At 38.5% G+C, this 20,855-nt stretch overlaps 1 protein-coding gene across 1 annotated transcript in view; it reads left to right on the forward strand.

Moving 5' to 3' along the window:
- The window catches only part of PTPN3 (protein tyrosine phosphatase, non-receptor type 3), a 129,185-nt gene that overhangs the window by 68,576 nt on the left and 39,754 nt on the right, over window positions 1-20,855 (forward strand). Inside the window, exons 9-14 of the mRNA XM_018560666.1 lie at window positions 2,756-2,843; window positions 8,409-8,497; window positions 10,958-11,021; window positions 12,564-12,736; window positions 14,860-14,994; window positions 16,943-17,119. Coding sequence (XP_018416168.1) covers window positions 2,756-2,843; window positions 8,409-8,497; window positions 10,958-11,021; window positions 12,564-12,736; window positions 14,860-14,994; window positions 16,943-17,119 — 726 coding nt within the window. The remainder of the gene's footprint in view (window positions 1-2,755; window positions 2,844-8,408; window positions 8,498-10,957; window positions 11,022-12,563; window positions 12,737-14,859; window positions 14,995-16,942; window positions 17,120-20,855) is intronic.

Here is a 20,855-nt window from a genome sequence, read left to right on the forward strand (position 1 = left end):
GACTGTGGGAATGTTTTTCTTTGGCAGGGACTGGCAAACTGGTCAGAATAAAAGGAATGGTATACAGGTGAAACTCGAATAATTAGAATATCGTGCAAAGTTCATTTATTTCACTAATGCAACTTAAAAGGTGAAACTAATATATGAGATAGACTCATTACATGCAAAGCAAGATAATTCAAGCCGTGATTTGTCATAATTGTGATGATTATGGCTTAGAGCTCATGAAAACCCCAAGAACCCCAAATCCACAACAAAAGCGAAAATGAGTTTCTATGATAATTATACCCCAGCTCATGAACCAGTATAGCTCCAGTGTTAAAAGAAATCGGCTATATCAGCCATATAAGCTTATTTTTATTTAAAATTTCAACAAAAACAAGAAGCACTTATAGTTGTTTGTACTATCCCAGCACATGTATATACTGTATAGCCCAAACAGTCCCCGCTCCTTCCAACCTTGCACCACAGGAATAATGTCAGCATCCAATGCATTTTGTCACATCTGGGCCTTCTCTAGGCACCGTTCTAGAGAAAGTCCAGATGTAAAAAGAATGTATTGGATGGTTGTTTTGAGGCATGTCTTTTTTAATAAATGTGAATAGTGCTTTGTTTTCAATAATTTTTTGGTTTCATATTTTATTGCCGTTTCCCAGGCACAATTTTATGGCTTGAAGTGTTTGATATGTGTCGGCTTGACACAATCTCATCTTTTAAATTTTACAAATAAATTAGTATTATATAGTTACATAGTATTTGAGGTTGAATAAAGACATATGTCCATCAAGTCCAACCTATTGTGTGTGTGTGTATGGGTCCCTGTGTCATCTCGTTATTAGGAGTACCTGTACCCCTGTATATTACCGTTTCTCAGGAAATCGTCCAAAAGCTTCTTGAACGATTCCACACTATTAGCTGAAATCACTGCTACCAGTTTCAGGTGGTGTCCTCTAGTCTTTGTTACGGAATTAATCTTGAAGAGTTTGTTGCTAATGTCGCTATGACTATGGAACATTTTGTACATGAAAATCATGTCCCCCCTTAATCTCCTTACTTCCAGCGTGAACATATTTAAATTTAGTAGCCGTGTCTCATAGCTCTTGTCCTCCATCCCTTTGATGAGTTTGGTTGCCCTCCGCTGGACTCCCTCCAGCTCAAGGACATCCTTTCTGTGTACCGGTGCCCAAAACTGCACCGCATACTCCAGGTGAGGCCGAACCAGTGATGTGTACAGTGGCAAAATTATAGACTTGTCCCTGCAAAACATTCCCTTCTTGATGCAGGACAGGATTCTACTAGCTTTGCTTACCGCAACCTGGCACTGTAATCTATTATTGAGTTTATGGTCTACAATGACCCCCAAATCTTTCTCCATTTCAGACTTCCCTAGAGGCATACCCATAATTGTATAACCCATTTGCTTATTATTTATCCCAAAGTGCATAGCTTTGCATTTATCGACATTAAACCTCATCTGCCACATAGTTGCCCACTCCCCTATTTTATCCAGGTCCTCCTGCAATGTTACACTATCTTGGTCCGTTTCTATTACCCTCCCAATTTTGGTATCGTCAGCAAACACTGAGATATCGCTGTGTACTCCGTCCCCGATGTCGTTAATAAACAGGTTGAATAGCATGGGTCCCAGCACATAACCCTGAGGCACACCGCTAATGACACTAGCCCAATGGAGAGGGCGCCATTTATTGATACTCTCTGTACCCGTTCCTTTAGCCAGTTCTCTATCCATGTACACACCCTTCCATCTATGCCCATAGACCGCAGCTTGTATAGTAAGCATTTATGAGGTACTGTATCAAAAGCCTTCGAAGAGAGAAGCTGATTGGTTGTGTTTATGTTGTGTTTCTATGCATTAAATTAAATTGATTGTACTTATTTTACTGAAAATAGAGGTTTGAGAAACAGTTGTTTCCTCTGCTTTCAGAAAATATACAATGAAGGGAATTGCAGACAGGAGCAGCTGTGCATGGCAACCAATCAGCTTCTCTCTTCGGTTTGTTCAGTTAAGATTTGAAAATAAAAGAGAGAAGCTGATTGGTGGCCATGCGCAGCTGCTCCAGATTTTGTCTGCTCCAGTTTAGATAAATTCCCCTCCAATTTTTTTTGGTTTTAAAGAGGAACTTTACCCGTATCTTTGAAATGACAACAAAGACACCTTTAGAAATGTTTAGTAATGGCAATCTTCAGGCAGATACTTATAGATAATTGCATGATTTTTATCCTTTCCACACCTTATTTTTATTTTCCTCTTCATTCTTCTCACAATGACCATTTTTTACTAAGGGCAGATTAATCCATCTCGCTTTATATCCTAGAATTCTGGCACATGTAACTAGGACATGTGACCTTGCACATCATCTCAGGGGTGATCTCATGAGGTTACAGATGAGATTTCCCAGCAATGCACTGCTGATTTAATCTTCCCAGGATGAATCGCTTGGGCACAGCTTGCATCACTTTTGCCCAAGAAAACTAGGAAATGGAAAAACAGTAATTTATAAGTAAAAAGCAAAATATGTTTAAGTAATAAATGTAAGATTATTTGATATCTGCGCACACCTACGGATGTAATTTTTAGTGAAAGGGGGTACTTTATTTTTTTAAAAAAAGCTTTGACAGCAAAAGGGTTGATACCACATAACAGAACTAGTAATCCTATATAACAAATGTGTGTAGTTATATAATTAATATGCATTTCCTATTTTATTTGTTTTTTTCTTTTTTTTTCTTTAAGTGGTCTTGGACAAACTGAAGCGGAGTCATGTTACATTAACATTGCAAGGACACTTGAATTTTATGGAGTTGAAATGCACAGTGGTAGAGTATGTTTGATTTATATGTACTTTATACTAGCTGGGCAATAAATCTGAATGTGTATTTGAGGCTAGGTATCTGAGAATTGAGTAACAGCTTACACCTTCTTTCAGTTAATTGTGTGCTCACTGATAAAGATTCATATTTATAAAAAAAAAAAACAAAGTGCAACATCTTAAAAATTATTAGGGTAAACGTAGGTGGCAAAGGCAATATAGATTTAAGCCGAAAACCACAATGTACTAATCATTTACTGTATGGTTTGCAAAAAGTAATAAGCGTATGCATATTATGAACAATGTTCTTAAACCTTCATCTCTGCCAAACCACTTATACCTACTGCAAAGTAGAGAAGTCAAGTCATCCAGTCATTCACATCCAAGCTATACTGGGAAGCTGCTGAGTACTGTCACTTTTGCTCCCTCCTCTCTCTCCCCTTACCACACAGGTCAACTTTCAGACATCACTGTCATCTGCTCTCTTCTATCAGCTTGTTCATTGTCAGCATATGAGCACTGCAGCACAACTGATTGGCTCCTTGTGCTGCCTCTCCCTCTCCCAGTCTGAACAGTATATAACTTTAAGAAAAAGTATCGGTAATTGGTATCGGCGAGTACTTAAAAAAAAGTATCGGTACTCGTACTCAGACCCAAAAAAGTGGTATCGGTGCATCCCTAGTAAGAATGCTTTCAAAAATATATGTTTATTTTTATCAATTTACAAAATCCAGAGTGAACAAGAAAAATCTAAATCAATATTTGGTGTGACTACCCTTTGGCTTCAAACCAGTATCGATTCTTACACTTACACAAACTCATGGGTTTTGAAGGATTAGAGTCAGGTGCATGATTAAGCAATTATGCCAAGCAGGGTCTAATTATCAGCAACTCCATATGTAGATTGGAACACAGTAATTAACGGAAACAGAAACAGTAGTAGTTTGGCTGTTCCTCACCCAGTTTTGAGCCCCCTCGCACAGCTAAGGTGAGGTTGTGGAAGACAGTTTCATGTCACAGATCATACACCATGGCAAGACTGAGCACAGCAACAAGACACAAGGTAGTTATACTGCTTCAGCAAGGTCTCTCCCAGGCAAAGATTTGAACGCAGACTGGGGCTTCATGATGTGCTGTTCAAACTCTGTTAAAGAAGCACAAAGAAACAGGCAACGTTGAGGACCGTAGGCACAGTGGTTGGCCAAGGAAACAATGCAGCAGATGAAAGACACATTATGCTTACTTCCCTTTGACATCTGAAGATGACCAGCTGTGACATCAGCACCTAACTGGTGGAAACCAGTGATATCAAGGTACACCTATCTACAGTCCGGAGAAGTCTGGCCAGAAGTTTTCTTCATGGAAGAAATGCGGCCAAAAAGCCATACCTCTGACATGGAAACAAGGCTAAGCAACTCAACTATGCATGAAAAAATAAGAACTGGGGTGCAGAAAATTGAATAATTATCCATTATGCCATACCAACAGGGAGGCCTGTGGTTGGTCCCAAATTTATTCAGGACAACGACCCCAAACATATAGCCAATGTCATTAAGAACTATCTTCTGCGTGAAGCAGAACAAGCAGTCCTGGAAGTAATGGTTTAGCCCCCACAGAGCCATGATCTCAACATCATTGAGTCTATCTGGGATTACATGTAGAGACAGAAGGAGCTGAGGTAGTCTACATCCACAGAAGATCTGTGGTTAGTTCTCCAAGATGTTTGGAACAACCTACCTGCGGAGTTCCTTCAAAAACTGTGTGCAAGAGTACATAGAAGAATTGATGCTGTTATGAAGGCAAAGGGTGGTCACACCAAATACTGGTTTGATTTGAATTTCTCTTCTGCTCATTTACTTTCCATTTTGTTAATTGATAAAAATAAACTATTAACACTTTTATTTCTGAAAGCATTCTTACTTTACAGCATTTTTTTCACATTCACACCTGCCTAAAACTACTGGTATGTGTGTGTGTGTGTATGTGTATATATATATATATAGTGCAATATAAATGGGTAAGCCGTATTAGTCCAGTAGACAAGATGTCAAAAAAGATAATTTTAGTCCAATAAGAAAGGTATCATTGCACACTGCAATACTGCGTTTTTATATACAGATGTTCCTCACTTACCGACTTACCTGTTTTGCGACCACTCGCACTTACGACGGACCGCCGATCGACCTCCGACCTTGCGCGTCAGCGTCAGTGCGCCGTGTCGCCGGCGGAAGTGACGTCCTTCGATCTTCACTGCGGGTCCCGGTAAGTATTTCCATTGCCCGATGTACAGTACACTGTTCGGTACTATACATCGGCAACGCTATACAGTACTGTACTAATGCTGTACAGTACTGTATAGAGTTCCTCACTTAACGACCAATCCGTTTAATGACCTGGTCGTAGGAACGGAACTCGGTCGTTAAGTGAGGAATACCTGTATATATATTAGGGCTGTGGAAATTAACGATTAATCCCTCGATTTAATCGTTCATTTTTTTGATCGATCAAAATTATTTTGATCGATCAAAGTTCTTTGGCTCCGTACTCACCTCTCCGCCGGCTTCCGGGTCTTCCGTCGGAGATCCGGTGACGTCACGGACATCGTGGATAGGTCATCATAAAAGGGCTAACCTGCCTGTTTAATGCATTTGTAAGACTGTATTTGACAGTGTTTCTCTCTGCCATGAACGCTGTCCTTTATAAACGGAGAGAAAGACAGACTCCCTGAGATTGGGATTAGCAGTGAAGGATGAAGAAATACTCCCTTCCCATTAAAGATAGTCTGAGCTGTAGACTATGTAGTCCAGATCATTGAGTGTTGTTTTATAGAGTGCAGGGTGCGTGCTTTGTACTGGGGAAGTATAATGAGGAGTGCCAAGGATAAAGTTTGTTTAGTGCATACTTAGAATTTAGTTTGAGCATGTCTGCACCAGTCCACTATCCTGATGCAGTAAACCTCAGTGTGGTAAAGCTTAATATCTGGGAGGAACATGTCTCCATTTTGCATGGCGAACATTGTATCCTGTGTTTCGCTCTAGCCCTTTTTTTATGGCCCAGGCAGATTTTTCTAGAAGGGTTTGGGTTGTTTTTAACAAATATTGTGGGATGTGAATCAGCAGGGCCTTTAAAGGATGAAGCAATAGAGGAATTATGTTCTGTTTGAGTGTGTTGCATATTCCCAACCATGAGAATATGCCTTTAGACCAGATAGTCAGGTCATGATTAATCCTAGGGAGTTTACGGAATAGGCCTGGGTGGGATCCTTAGGATGAAGATACCCAGTATTTTCATAGACTGATTGGCTCACTTTAAGGGATATTAATGTAGGACTGACCAGGACTGTCTTTCAAAGAGGTGCATTTATTTGTCTTTTATACCGGCTCGTGTTCAGCTTTAACCCTTAAACCCTTAAAACCCTGTTTTACTAAGGTGGTTTTCAGTACGTTAACACTTTCAGGAAGAGCTTACTTAAAGGATTGTAAAAACACAACCCTTGCAATGGGGCTACCCCTGCACTGCAAGGGTTAATTGCTCATTCACCTCTCCCCCCTCTGCTCCTGCTGTCGTATGTCCCTTGGTGTCTTCAGATCTAAGAGACCTGTAATAGACGTGATGATGTCATGGATCCTTAGACCACTGGAGCCCAAGGGAGAAGATGTTCGGGGACTGGTCTAGCAGCCAGGCAGGACCAAGGATCAGCTGAGAATGTCTTCTTTATTTTCACCCCCTAGACAAAACAAGCACTTAACCCTTGCAGTGTGGGGGTAGCCCACTGCAAGGCTTAATTTTCAAAATCCTGGAATTCTGCTTTAAAAGGGGCCTCTCTGTCTGTGGTAAATCCTCCAGTTTCCCCTTTAAACAAGGCCACAGTTATTTCAGTGAGGTATGCTCCGTTCATTAAAGATCCTACAGAAAGAAAGGTGAAATCAGTCACTAGATCCATATACAGAGACACAGGATCCTTGCTGTGTCTGGTTGTAGCATTGGTGCTTGTTTCACAAACCTTAACAGAGGGGGCAAAACTCTTACACAAGGGTTTAGCACAGGAACAAGTTTCACGTGGTAATATGGACTTAGTGTAGCAGCTGTAACAGTGCTTGAAGTACATTTACAATTCTGTGTTGGACTCAAGATCCTTGCTTCCCCTCGCAAATCTTGCCTATCTTTTCAGTCTATTTGAGATTTATTTTTTTTTGCAAAGAAATTCAAATAGGGATTTAATTCCCCCAAGAGCTGTAACCTCCACGGAGGGCTAGCGTCCCTAGCAGTCCAAGTCCGCATCCCCCTGGACTGTCCTTTTGTTTTTTAGTTGCACGTAGCATCCTACTCCTTCAGGTAGCCCAGTTTAGTAATTATCTAAAGTGTCATCCAATAAATGCAGAGAAAAGGATTTTACAGTGAGTACAAAAAAATCCTATTATATTTTGCATGTAATATACAGACACAGAATATTAAACAGAAAAATAATTAATTTGACTTGATTAGATCCTCATTAACAAACTATGATAATAGTGATGAAGCTATAAGCTGTGGACACGAATGCTGTATTATATACAGTAAACGCGGCATTCAAGCAACCAGAACTCTCAAGCAACCAGAAAAAAAAATTTCCTCAGTTTTTTTGCCAGTTGCTTGATAGACATGTGCACACACACATTTTTTGTTAGCAACTAAATTAATTTAGTTACTAACAAAATTCTCTCTTTGCATCTTGCCTGGGCCGACAGCTAGGTTCCACACCTGGCAGGTGAATGTAAACAACAGGCAGTGGGCGTGTGCAATAGACAGCCTGCTGTTTGCTATGGCGATTTTAAATAGCCAATAGCATAATCTAGCCAGCAGATGAATGGGGGGGTGGGGGGGTTGTTGCTTGAGAGTTAATAGTAACTCTTAAGCAACCGGAAACTACAATTATCTGGCATCTACCAATCTGCATGGGTGCCGGATGACTGGGAAACAGAGTTTACTTTAGTTTGTTTCCATTTATATACTAGTTTAATTTGTATGATGTACCAAATATATGCTACATTAATCTGACCACAGATATTTATCCGTGTTTTGCACTTTATTAGAATAAGTATTGAAATATTTTTCAAAAAAACTTCAGTTTGATATACTCATGATCTCCCACATACAGTATATGTATACTATTATTTCACTTTAAAGGCAAATTTACATTTCATATGTTATGTGTGGTATTTGTGTAAATGTCTTAAATGATTAAATGGCACCATCTAGGGTCCATGTTAATAATTTCTATTACTGTCCCTCTATAACATGAGACAAACAACAGATTGTTCATTCTAATTTTAAAAGCAGATCCTCATTACATCTATGTATAATATGGTGATATATACACTATGCAGGCAATAAAGGTATAATAAGAAAATGTTTATTTTACATGTCATGCATTGTTTTATTATTTTATTTTGCAAACTCTTTATTGAGTAAATAGTTCTGTAGACACGAAGTATGCCTTTAGAACAACCATACACTTAAATAATAGCATATAATGATAATAAGGATGATACTTGAAAGGTTCTTGTGCCTTTAATTTTTTCCCTTTTTCCTTCCCAGGATCTTCATAACTTAGACTTGTTTATTGGCGTTGCTTCAGGAGGGATAGCTATATATAGAAAGCAAATTTGCACCAGTTTCTATCCATGGTATGTTAACACATTTTTTTTGGTTGGAAAATGGCTATTCCAACTTCAAATATAATAATCATCACCATAAAACAGTCATATCATTCTATTGCAAATTTGAAGTTGACGTGTATATATGATTCACTTTTAATTGTTACTGTGCTGTAAAGTAAGAATCATTATGACACATTATACATTTTGAATTCTAAGACTGTTGATAGCCAAAAAGCAATGTTTTGGGGGGTCTAAATGCACATGACCTACAGTATATGCCAATCTGGCAACACGTTAAATAAATATCTATAGAACATTTCTCCTCACCTCATTTCAAAGTACATATCTTCTTTAAATAGGTATTTATATGTTATTCAATACACATCCAAAAATAATGGATTTACTGCTTATTTGAGTATAGTGTGAAGAGCCATATGTACCCCTGTAACTATAGCTATTTTGCCCCTATTCTTGCAAGGGATGGAACACATGAAAGAAACCAAAAAGCTCTTTCTCTAAAATAGTTAAAAGTACAGTGTGCTTTCTTAAATCATGAGCTAGTTACATGTCATGACTTCCAACAAAGTGCCTAAAAAAAAAGCAGTTTATCCTCTATTTTAGAATTTTGGGAAGAGCAATGCAAATCATTTTATTTGTCTGCTTGTCTATCCAAAATTACTGATGAATTGCATGGATCGATGGCTTTTTGGTTTTTCAATGTAACCTAACAAAGCTGTTTTTTCACCTCATTTAAAAAGACCCTGTCAGTTTAACCATTCAGGGCACAGAGGAAAGAGAGACCCTGTCACCGAATCTAACTTGTTAAATAATACTTTTTAGTAGAAGAGAAAAACCAATAATCAAAATATCCCCTTTTGTTGTTGTAAATGGTTTTAATAAATCAAATTTTCACAGAAATTCATCACTTTTGCGAGTGCCAGACCCTGACCTGTGCTGGACTCCTGCTACTGCCCCTCCCTGCTGCTAAGTCACTAGGCTTTGTGAGCAGCTTCCTGCATATTTTACCACTAAAGCAGAATGTGGGAGCTTGCACAACAGTTACCTGCAGTTGCTATTTCTAAATCATACTGACCACTTCTCCCGTACTGCTCCATAATGTAAAAGCCACTAGTGCCAGTTGAGCCACTGCTATTTCTGGCAGCTCCACACCATGAAAGAACGGAGAACAAATTGTGCCATGTCACAAGCAGGGGATGTTGTGGCTATTAATATTTCTCTAATGCTACAAGGTATTTAAAATGTATTTTGAAGCCAACACCAAACCACCTATTCTTGTCTATGCTGTGAATTTCTCCCATGATGTTGTGCTCAGGCCTCAGCGGCCAATAGCCAGGTCTGAACACTGTCATGAGAGAAAGAGAAAGTAAGTGTCATTAATAGTACATAGTTGAAAGATTAATTACTCAATTTCCTTCAAAAATGTGACCCGTTATACAATAAACTTTTCTGCTCTCACAGCTGTATACCTCCATGTACCACAGCAATCTTTACATTTCTGCTATGCACCTGCTTGTACAACAATAACTTTGTCATGATTAAAAAAAAAAGTTGTTTTTATGTATTCCGTAGACAAAAAAGTAACAAAGCTAAAGAATGCACTTTTTCCTATTTTGATCATAGTTTTTTTTTAAAATGATGTAGGTAAAAAGAATACATTTTATTCTATAATTTGTCATGTTCAAAATTACACTAAAAGTATGATTAAAAGCATTTTAAAGCTAGACTTTTTTTTCAATTTTGCACTAAAAATATTACCAAACAAAACAAATTAAAAAGGAAATGAGTTTAAATATTAATAGAAAAAACAGCAGGAAAATAATTAGGGGAAAAGGGGACGAAAGAGTTAAAAGGAACAAATTTTATAAATACTTAGATTATCACATTGCTAATACCATATGCAAATGGCCTTTGATCTGCAGATTAATGGTACAATGTAAATACAAAAGTAGCAATGCTATTTTGTTTCTCTCTGTGTCTGAACAGTATTTATAACCACTGTGTCAAGAAGGTCCTTTTTTGTTAGCCATTGCTGTATTTACTCAGCAAGTCACGGCTGTCATTTTGACAGCTGGGAATCTCCATTAAAGTAGTGGGGAGAGGAACAAGGCCTGGATGAAGTTTTTTGGGTGCATCACGCCCAATGTCCTCAACTGGTTAAGGATGCAGACTGCAGCCAGCAGCAAAATTATCAGAAATGGTATATTATTGCCTTATAGCATTCATCATTCTTGGTGGTATGAATTATTGTCCTTTTTCCCCTTTAATGTCCCACACCCTCACAGATTAAATGGAATGGTACAAACAAGTACTGCTCTTTTATTATTAGCTCTTGACTACGGAAGGTCAGTGTCTGGCTTGTTGGTCCTAGGAAAACTTTACTGGTACTATCATATTTAAATATAACAATTTTATAGAAAGGAGTATATTTGATGAGCACAGTTCAATTTTTTTAAAATCTCTTTCCAGGGTAAACATTCTCAAAATATCTTTTAAAAGGAAAAAGTTTTTCATACAACAGCGTCAAAAGCATGTAAGTGACTTTATTTACTTGTGTTATGTTATAGCATATGTTTCAGCTCTTGCAGAGCTAAATGTAAAGCTTTTGATGTTACTAATCCTTAGTATTCTATAAGTAAAAACCTAATGTGAATGGTAACGTTTTGTTATATTTGTGTGTACATGTGTTTATTTATAAAACTTATGGGCAGAGGCCAGGCTGATCCAGTGCTGATCCTTTTATTATTTTCTAAATCTATGACCTGAAAAAATGATGTAAATCCAGTCCAATCTCTAACATTCCTGATATGTCTGCTTGTTCTGGGTCATTATCTCATAGCTTATGTAACAGGGGTAGGCAAACTTTTTTTTGTAGAATATATTTCCCTTTTTCCGATGTGTTCTGGGCAGTTATATGACATGCCAGGTCCCCTCTCTTTCAACAATGGTAAATCCAGGCATATTTTTTGGCATGGATTCACCTGCATTTGAAGCTCATTTGCTGGCATTCACCAGCAGTATTCACTGATATATATAAATCTGGGTGCAAATGTTGCATAGGGTGAATACAAATGTAAATATTGGTTGAATGTGCTGTGAATCCACGGAAAAACAGCAATGAGTTATGACTGGAAAATGTTTCATGGCATTTTTACCCACTATTATGAAATGATTAATCAGGAAATGTATGGTAAATTCTCGAGAAACCTCACTCTTACCTTAAGGGCCCATTCACATCACGTGTGCTCATGTGCTGAGCTATGTTGCATTGATGTCTGCTGGGTGAAAATGGAACATGCCGCATTAAAATGCATTACAATGCATCGCAGTGTGCTGTAACACACATTCAGGAAAATTTAAATCATGTATTTTGGCTCCTGGTGTGAACCAAAAAAAAATGCACAAATGCAATGCATTGAAAAAAAAAAAAAGTGTCAATGCATGTCAACTCAAGTCCATTTAGCACACGTCAGTGCACACTTATTGCAATTAAAATGGTGTGAAAGCAGCCTAAGCACTCCCTGTAATGCGAGATACTCTGCTGATAACACTAACTTTCTCTTTATGTGAACCTCACCCATTGTCTGCATATTGACCTCTCCTGCACTAGGATCCTTCGAGTAGAAGACCAGATTTTTGGACCAAAGCCAGACTTAAGGCTTTTTCACACCTTAAACACACTATATCTCATCCAGGCTGGCTTCCTGCGTTCATGGGCGGGAAGGGTCATGGTGGTGCATTGAAGTCAATGGCAATGGCACTGCATCCCACACCCGCAGTGTGATCACCCTCACCAGAACGCATGGGACATCAGTGCCTGCATTCCGGTCCAGTTGGATCTGAAAAAATGCTGCAAGCACTATTTTGTTTAATACACCGCCACGCTCCCTCCCACCATTGAACGCAGGAAGCCAGCTGACATGCGATGCAGTGCGTTCCAGCAGCTGACCACTCGGGAACGGACTGTTTATGGTGTAAACAAGCTCTTTTGGTTTCACAGTATGAAATTTAGTTTAGATTTTGATTATTTTTGTTTTATATGTCAGGATTTATTACATGTTCATGTGTGTTGCAGAATGAATGTAGAGACCAAATGGTTGCTTTCAATATGTTGAATTATCGAGCATGTAAAAACCTATGGAAGTCCTGTGTGGAACATCACACGTTTTTTCAGACTAGGAGATCACTACCTCATGAAAAGAAGCTAGCATCAAATTACTGGACATTGGGAACAATTAATCATGCCAAGTGAGTAAAATGTATTGTTGTCTTCTCTGTTTAAAAATGGTTTAAATGAATATACACAATATAATCATATTTATGGTTGCTGTTTTCTGAAGGTGTGACTGCGTAATAATGTAAAACTGTTTTCACATAAGATCCATGCATTTTTCTTACTGGATTTGATAGGAAAACTGTGTTAATCCAATCCTGGATGAAAGTTTTGTGATTTGGAGTGTGAAAACATTTATAAATAGTGTAGTCTGAATAGTTATTTACTTAATTTCTTTATTAAAGTGATATTAAAGTGAAAAGGATTTGAATGTATTTTAAATGCTGCTAAAATCACTTACAGTGGATGTTGCTCCTTGATGTTTCAAAGTTTTAGTTTCCTGCAGAATCAGCTGGTCCCATGAGCACTCCTCCCGACTTCCTGTTTGTTTTAGAGTGACTCCTTTTTCAAGCAGCGTGCTATGCAGTCACCTTGTTAGCTGTGTGTGTCTCCACAAACACACAGAGAAACCAAATCAATCTACACCCCTCCCCCCCTGCCGCCCCCTCTCCTTCCTTCTTCAAGCTAGTAGATAAACCGTTGCTGGAGTCTACACTGTGTTTTGTGATCTTGTACTGGAGAGGAAGTTCAGGGAAGCTGAGAGATTGGAAGCAGCTGTTCAGAAACATGATGATTGTAAGTGTTTGGGCAAAAATGTAAAGCATTGCATTACTGGACAATGTATATTGATGTATATTGGTTTGATCTGGATTCATTATTGAAAAAGATTTGATAGTTTAAATCTACTTTAAGCATTTTGGTGTTTCATTTGTTCTTGTGTGATAAGTATATTCTAATAATTAGAAAATCTGAAAGTAAATATCTGATATAACTGGGTAGAATAGGAAACATTCTACAAAGGTTCTGCTTATAAATGTCTGATAATTAGCTGATAATTAGACTGCTTAAGCCCAGTTAGCTCACATTTTTACATATGCTCACTGTAGAACTAAGTGTCCTCAAAGATCGTTGCTGATGTGGTTGTTGATTGACTAAAACCCACTGATTTTTGGCCAGCACTGAACATACCAAAAATAGTACATGCAGTGTCATAGGAGTGACCACAGCAAAGCAAAATGTCATAGGAGTGACCACAGCAAAGCAAAATGTCATAGTATTGAGCATTTTATGTGTAGCATTAGGGCTGAACATCAGTCAGCGGGGGAGATGTTATGGCTGACTGGAGTACAGCAATAACTTACACTGAACTTCTGCCACTTATTGGTATCTATAGTTATCTAATTCTCCATTCTTGAATTGTTCTAATAATGCAACCTTGCTAAGTTTACTTGATTTTATTTTTAATTTGCTTTTACTTTACTAGTCAGAGCTGAATTCTTAGGCTGTAAAGTGCATTTAAACTCTTAAATCAGAACTCCAAAGACGTTTTTTTCTTTTTGAGCCTAGAAAAAAGGAGCATGTAACCCTTGCAGTGTGGGAGTAATCCCAGTGCAAAAGTTAAGTGCTCATTTTTGTCTAGGTTAAAAAACAACCGTTATACTCGCCTGATCCTCAGAGCCAGCTTGCTCTTTAACGGGTCCCTGCCCGACTGGGGGGACATATCATATTTTTTTGGTTTGCCTAACCTCATGTAGGTGTCAATATAACACAAATGTCTAAGAATTTCTAAATTCCTTTGTCCCTTAATGGACGATAAAGAAGAATGGACAATATTTTACTTACAACAATCAAAAAAAAACAAGCTGTTCTTTTGTGAGGGTTTAGGCCATCCAGTCTCGTGTCAGAGCTTGACGCTGTTAACAGACCCTTAGAAAGCTGTCATAAAACAAATGGGGCTTTTGGATCACATGAAAGAAAAAACTACAAGCTTTGATAAGTAACAGTTTTATCTATCCCTGTGTGTCCACCAAAGTGAACCATCAGTTGCTGAATGTATCTGATGTACATATGTATAAATAACCATTTGCATAAACATAAGTCAGATACAATTTTGCTATGAAATTATGTTATTTTTTTTATAGGCTCTTGCATTGTCCCCATACTGACAGTGTCAAAATCTGGAAATCCTGTTTAAATGTATATTAAGAATTTCTAGCCATAAAACTTGTGCTAAGTAGGTGCATTTGTTTATTTGTAGGTCTGCAAGCAGCCAGCTGTGCAGAAAAGTGATTGGTGGCATGGTATGGAACACAGATTTAAGAAGATCTATGTCTGTAGAACACCTTGAGACCAAAAGTCTTCCTTCTCGCTCTCCTCCAGTTACTCCAAACTGGTAAGTAGGCTTTGCTGAAAGTCAGATTCTACGTTGGACTGGTTGAAAAATGTACTTAAAACAACATAAACCTTAAATCTGTCATTTTGTATGACACCAACGGGAGAGTGTGGAATGCATTTTATGATACTCATCTCATGTGGCAGCTTATTAGCACAGTAAGAAAGATTGTTCTCAGACCACAGCATTACCCAGCTCACTTAGGTTCTCAGCATGGGTTGGCTGTAGATGATTTATCGTCACCAGTGGTCCTGCATGGTATATTAGCATGTGGTTATAGTAGCATCTGTTATAATAGCATAGTGGACCTATGTTAGCATGTTGAGGGCCCGTAGGGTATAGCCAGCATTTGTGTATCAGCAAAACACACAGATTTTAGCTATACCCTAAACAGCAAATAATTAACCTAAGGTGATTTGCGCCAGTTTTGAGTCCATAATAGTACCTATCATATTTAAGCCCTGAAGAAGGGGGAGGGGGGGTCTTTGAGCCCCCAAAATGCATTGGCTGTTCTGTGTTGACGTTATGAACCCTTTCTATTATGAAGGTTTTTGGACTCTCATATTGTGGTGCTTTCATTTGACTGTATATACTGTATGTATGTATGTATATCTTCAGGCCTGGATTCCCTTGTATGTGGGATATCCTGTTTTAGAGTGGCCTCACCGGAGCCATTGTTCTTTATCCCATTCTGACCAATTTTCTGAATATTTCAACCCGTGCGTCTTCTGTACTTGTTCCGGAATTGTATGCTTATCTTTTAGACAGTGCTGTGAGTCTAACACAGGAAGCATACTTAGAAAAGGGTAGAGGAGTGGCATTATCAGTGTGACCTGCTCCTTCATTGTCCTGTCTTAGACTGAGATGGGTCCTAGACTGAACTGTAGTAAAAGGAAAAAAGAAAATAGCACTGCGCTTCAAACTCAAAAATTATATTCCTAAAATGTGAAAAAAATTGTATAAACTGTGAAATTGACACAAAGGGATACACAATTTTGTGTCATACACAACACCTGTGTTGCACAAGATGGAAGATGGAGGAATAGTTTTACATGATTTTGGAAAGATAAGCCAGAGTTGGGAGGATTTGGTTCTATATATATCAGCAAAGCGCTAATTATTCATCTGAAATATGGTGAGCAATAGGAGTCGGTGAGTGCGGCCAGATCTTATCTTTGAGCACGGTGGAGACTGGAGAGCACTGATTCACTAATTGTTTTTGCATTCACGGACGTTGGTGTTGATTATAAAAGCAGGAAGATATATCCTCACATACAAGGACTTTATTGTATCCAGAAGTAATGGACTTCACACATGGTTATGCAGATTAGGTGGGAGTTATACATCACTAGTGAGATTCAACACAGGATTTTCTATATGTACACATTTTATGAGATGTACTAGCACGTGTTTTTTTTGTGGTTTTTTTTCCCCATCAGCACAGGCATTGTGCAACACAGGTGTTGTGTATGACACAAAATTGTGTATCCCTGTGTGTCAATTTCACAGTTTATACAATTTTTTTTTGAGTTTGAAGCACAGTGCTATTTTCTTTTTTCCTATTTTTGGGTGTACTCACTTATTAAGCACATCTGCTCTTAGAGTGTTATTTGATTCCTAGCGCAGTTTCTTTCTATCTAACATGAACTGTAGTAAAGCCTAGTAGGTTCAGTAACTGAGTGTAATGTCTGGAAAGAGGGCCTGGGTCTTAGAACTGGCTAAAAAGGAATATACAATTCTTTGCTAGGTAGTTTCTCATGCATGTATGTCAGTGTTTGCCTGGATTTCATTAGTGAATACAAAATATTTCTATTTTCTCAATAATAGTATCCTATATATACAATATGATGATTCCTGTATATTGGCAAATAAATTTCAAATTGTTGTACCGTACAGCTCAGCTAATGATAACTAACATTAAATGTTTTGTTTTGAATACCCTCCACAGGCGGAGCCCTAGGTTGCGTCATGTCATTAGGAAAACGCACCATTCTTCTGCTGACAACCTTATCAATGAAATGACCTATGTAACGGAGACAGAAGATGTATTTTACACTTACAAAGGCTCGCCAACATCAAAAGACAGTGATTCAGAGTTCTTTCAGAACCGAAGTCCACAAAGCAGGCATGTGTAGAATGTGATATTTTTCATAGCTACCTAAACTCTTTGTTTGTTAGATAAATATTTAATACAGGGCTTAGCCTAACACTGATTTTAACGAATATTCTGGGTTTTCTAAAGTGACTGTTCAGCAATAGTTGTTTCCTGAGTGACTGCCTCTGCCTTTAGCAGGCTTTAGTTTAAAGTGTACAGCCTAATGACAGGGTCACTGTAAATCTTTACATGGCCCGTTTTGGGACAGAAGCCACTGAGATACTGACACTTCAAGTTTCCATTATCGATAATGGCTGCTGTCTGCAAACTTGAATGTGCTAACTGTGATACCATTAAACAGTTCTGTAGAGGTGTAAAATGATACAAAGAAAGTGAGCAAATTTCTAGGGTAAAGGGAAAGGGGAAAATAAAAATGTGCCCACATTTACTGTACTATTTTTATTATAAAATAGACATTCAGAATAATATCCATATATTTTAATTAGTACAAGCCTTATTCTGTGTATCCACATGTATTGTAAAGCACAAGTTATTCTCTAGGAGGAGCTCTGGCATAATGTAATTGTACTGTACATCTGTCACCTCATTTAAATGTATTTAGTGTGATACGTTATTATAGAAGCAGTGCCAACACTGGGGAATTAATCTAGGTTATAGTGATACAGTGGCAACACAGATACAATATTCCACTTTTGTCTATGCAGAACTATGTACAGGATCTTTAGGGGGGTTTCCTACTTCAGCTATAGATTTTTTCCAATGTTCTCTTGGATATAATAGCAAAATGATAATGTTTTTATGTTTATAAATAAGAAGTCAGCACCACTCTATCAATTATGAAAATGCAAAAAGTTAAACATGTAGGTGTGCTGCAAATGGGGATATTGACATATAACTGAAAAGAGATTATCCCCACTTAGAATATTCCTCCACTCCATATAAAGTAAAGTCACAGTGCAAACATATAATTAAATTTAGGAAAACAGAATCACAAATTAAAAGTGAAACCTCTATTAGTTCTAGTTCCTCCTGTTAGTTCTCTAAGGAGAACTAACAGGAGAGTAAAATATACTTTTCCCAATAGTATGAGCTGGCGTGTGACACGGCAGTTGCCTCACGTCTGCTCTAAAGCTCGAGAACTGAGTGATCACAAACCGCTGATGGCTTTTCTCTGCAGAGAGTGGTGACTGTTATTCACCACTCCCCACAGGGATTCTCCCTTCACTTTCTCTGTTCCTCCAGCGCTCATTGGAGGGACAGACAGGGGAGGGGTTGGGCACAGCTGGCTCTGGCTCTAGAAAGGCAGTGCCAACTGTCAATCAGGCAGTGGGGTGGATTCCAACAATATATTTTCTGGCTCCCGCATGGCTCTGTGCTGTCAGCATGAAACGGGCAGTAGCCCAAAATATGCTGATTTTGGTTCACAGGAGTACATGAGTAAATGTACTCCCGTGACCCAAAAGAAAACGATAGCCAAAAAAGTTTTTTTAAAACTCAATAAAGCCAAGTCATATTGTATGACATAGATATTCTCAATCTGGTAAGCTGCTTACTAAAGAACCATATTCAAATAGACCTATAAATCCTGAGTGCAATTGGCTGTGCAGTCAGACAGTTTAAATAAATAATATCAGCCGATCAGGAAAAGAAAGAGGATGTCCTTTTATTTTCGCGGTGTTCACACTCCAGCCATGGACATTTGACTTGTGGAGGTAAAATAAATAGTTTGACAGTTTTCACATTTACTATATAACCCTTTTGTGACTGGAGGCCATCAATTTGCATAGATGCTCAGGCCAAAGGTAGCAGCATCTGCTTGCATCAGTTAAGTTGACTATACGTCTCTGACTAATTTCTTTACCTCCAAAATGTTTACACTGTTTTTTTCAAAGAAAAACTAAATATTTTATTTGTTACATTGTTTTAATAAATTGCCTGCTGCCAAAGGAAAACATTTGAAAAAATTTACAGTATTCGACATTTTAACAGCTATATAATTTTTTTTTCAAAACTTTTTACATGTAATGATGTATTTTTTTGTGTATGCATGTATGTGCTTTCACTTCAATAGCCGAGCCTTCTAACTGCTTTTGTCTATTATGAGGCACAATGTCAGTTCAGTTAGCCGACACCCGCTTGTATGTGAAAATACATGATATCACAGTGATCACATGACAGGGAACAATGGCAATTTATCACTGTATCTCACGGTGCAGCTGTCAGATACAGCATTGTAACTGAGCTAGTTCTGCGATTGAACATTTCATAAACATACCCACAGCATGAGGCATTGTGTGGGAAAGGGATCAAGGAAGTCTGTCTGTATGTGAGAATCATGGAGACTGTCATTGTAGAACCCTCCTTTTAAAAGTTCTAGTTCCCAGGCTGTCATGTTGAAACCTTTTCTTAAATGCTTTAAGATGCTCACCCAGAACAAGTATAGAGATCAGGAATTCTGGCACTCACCTACAACATGTTTATCCTGAGTCTGTGATTTAAACTAACATTTTCTTCAGGTAGCCAGCAATGACAGGACCTTCAAGGATTGCTAGAGGGCAGGGACATGATAGAGGGCCCAGTAAAGTGCTTACAAAAGACTCTGTGCACAGCAAGTTTTTAGATGGGATAGCAAAAGGAATGGCAAGGTTCACTTTGATTTAAATAATTTACAGAATTTAGAGCCCTGGTACCCAAGTTGCTGCCCACTGGCATTTTCTGTGTGTCCTGCTGTGTCCCGGGCTTGGTCTGCCACCTGTTGGGCACATGTGAAAAGTTTGCAGAATGGCAACGGGGTGTTGGATGCTGGAACACTCCCAGCACTGACAGAACACCTGTAGTGCTGTCAGGTAGAATGATCTGCGATCGACAGTACAAGTATAGTCCCAACTGGATGGGGATGAGAGTGGCGTTTGATCTGGTAAGTAAGCAATTACCAGCAATGCAAGGTGTGTGTAGGGGGAGAAGAGGAGGGTAGAAGCACTGTCACTGACCAGCAATTCAAGGGGGATTGGGAAGGGGAGGAGGGGTGGGGGTGTTTACTGCACTGCCACAGACCAGCAATTAAAAGGTGGAGAACAGCACTGTACTTGAACGGCAATGCAAGAGAGGGTTAGCAGTACTGCCACTGACTACCAGTAAAGGGACGGGCTTAATAGTACTGCCATTTACAGATATTCTAAGGGGTTATTATTGCAACCACTGTCACCAATGCTGTAGTTCAGCTTTGCCACTGAACCACTGACTAGCAATGCAAAGGGAAAGGGTAAACAGCACTGCCACTGTTCAACAATGCAAGGGGTAGTAGTTAACAACAGCGTTATAGTGGCCACTGACGCCATTTCTGGGGGTTATTATTGCTTCCACTGACACCAATGCTGGAGGTATTAGAATATTAGAATGTGCCTCATTCATGAAAGTCTTGTGACAAATCCTATTGCTTGTTCCGATGCATGCAACAAATGAATTACTAGGTGTGTGAATTATTATATTAAAGGTGTGTGAAGTGCTTATGTGATAGGAAATGTTTTTTTTATTAGACTTTCTACAAGCAGTCTCATAGTTAACCTTTTTTTTTTTTTGCTTGTCACACTCTAGTAGACTTCTGACTAGTGTCTCTGTAAGTTCAGGGAGTCCTGAACATTCTAAAAAATTAATCACCTGGGACACAAGTCTTCCCGGGGCTATTATTCCTGGGCATGGGCACACATGTTGATTGTTATTCATTGTGTACCTGCATAGGTCACAG

Source organism: Nanorana parkeri, unplaced genomic scaffold (genome assembly GCF_000935625.1).
Source record: "Nanorana parkeri isolate BGI_ZX_2015 unplaced genomic scaffold, ASM93562v1 scaffold471, whole genome shotgun sequence".
Classification (NCBI taxonomy): domain Eukaryota; kingdom Metazoa; phylum Chordata; class Amphibia; order Anura; family Dicroglossidae; genus Nanorana; species Nanorana parkeri.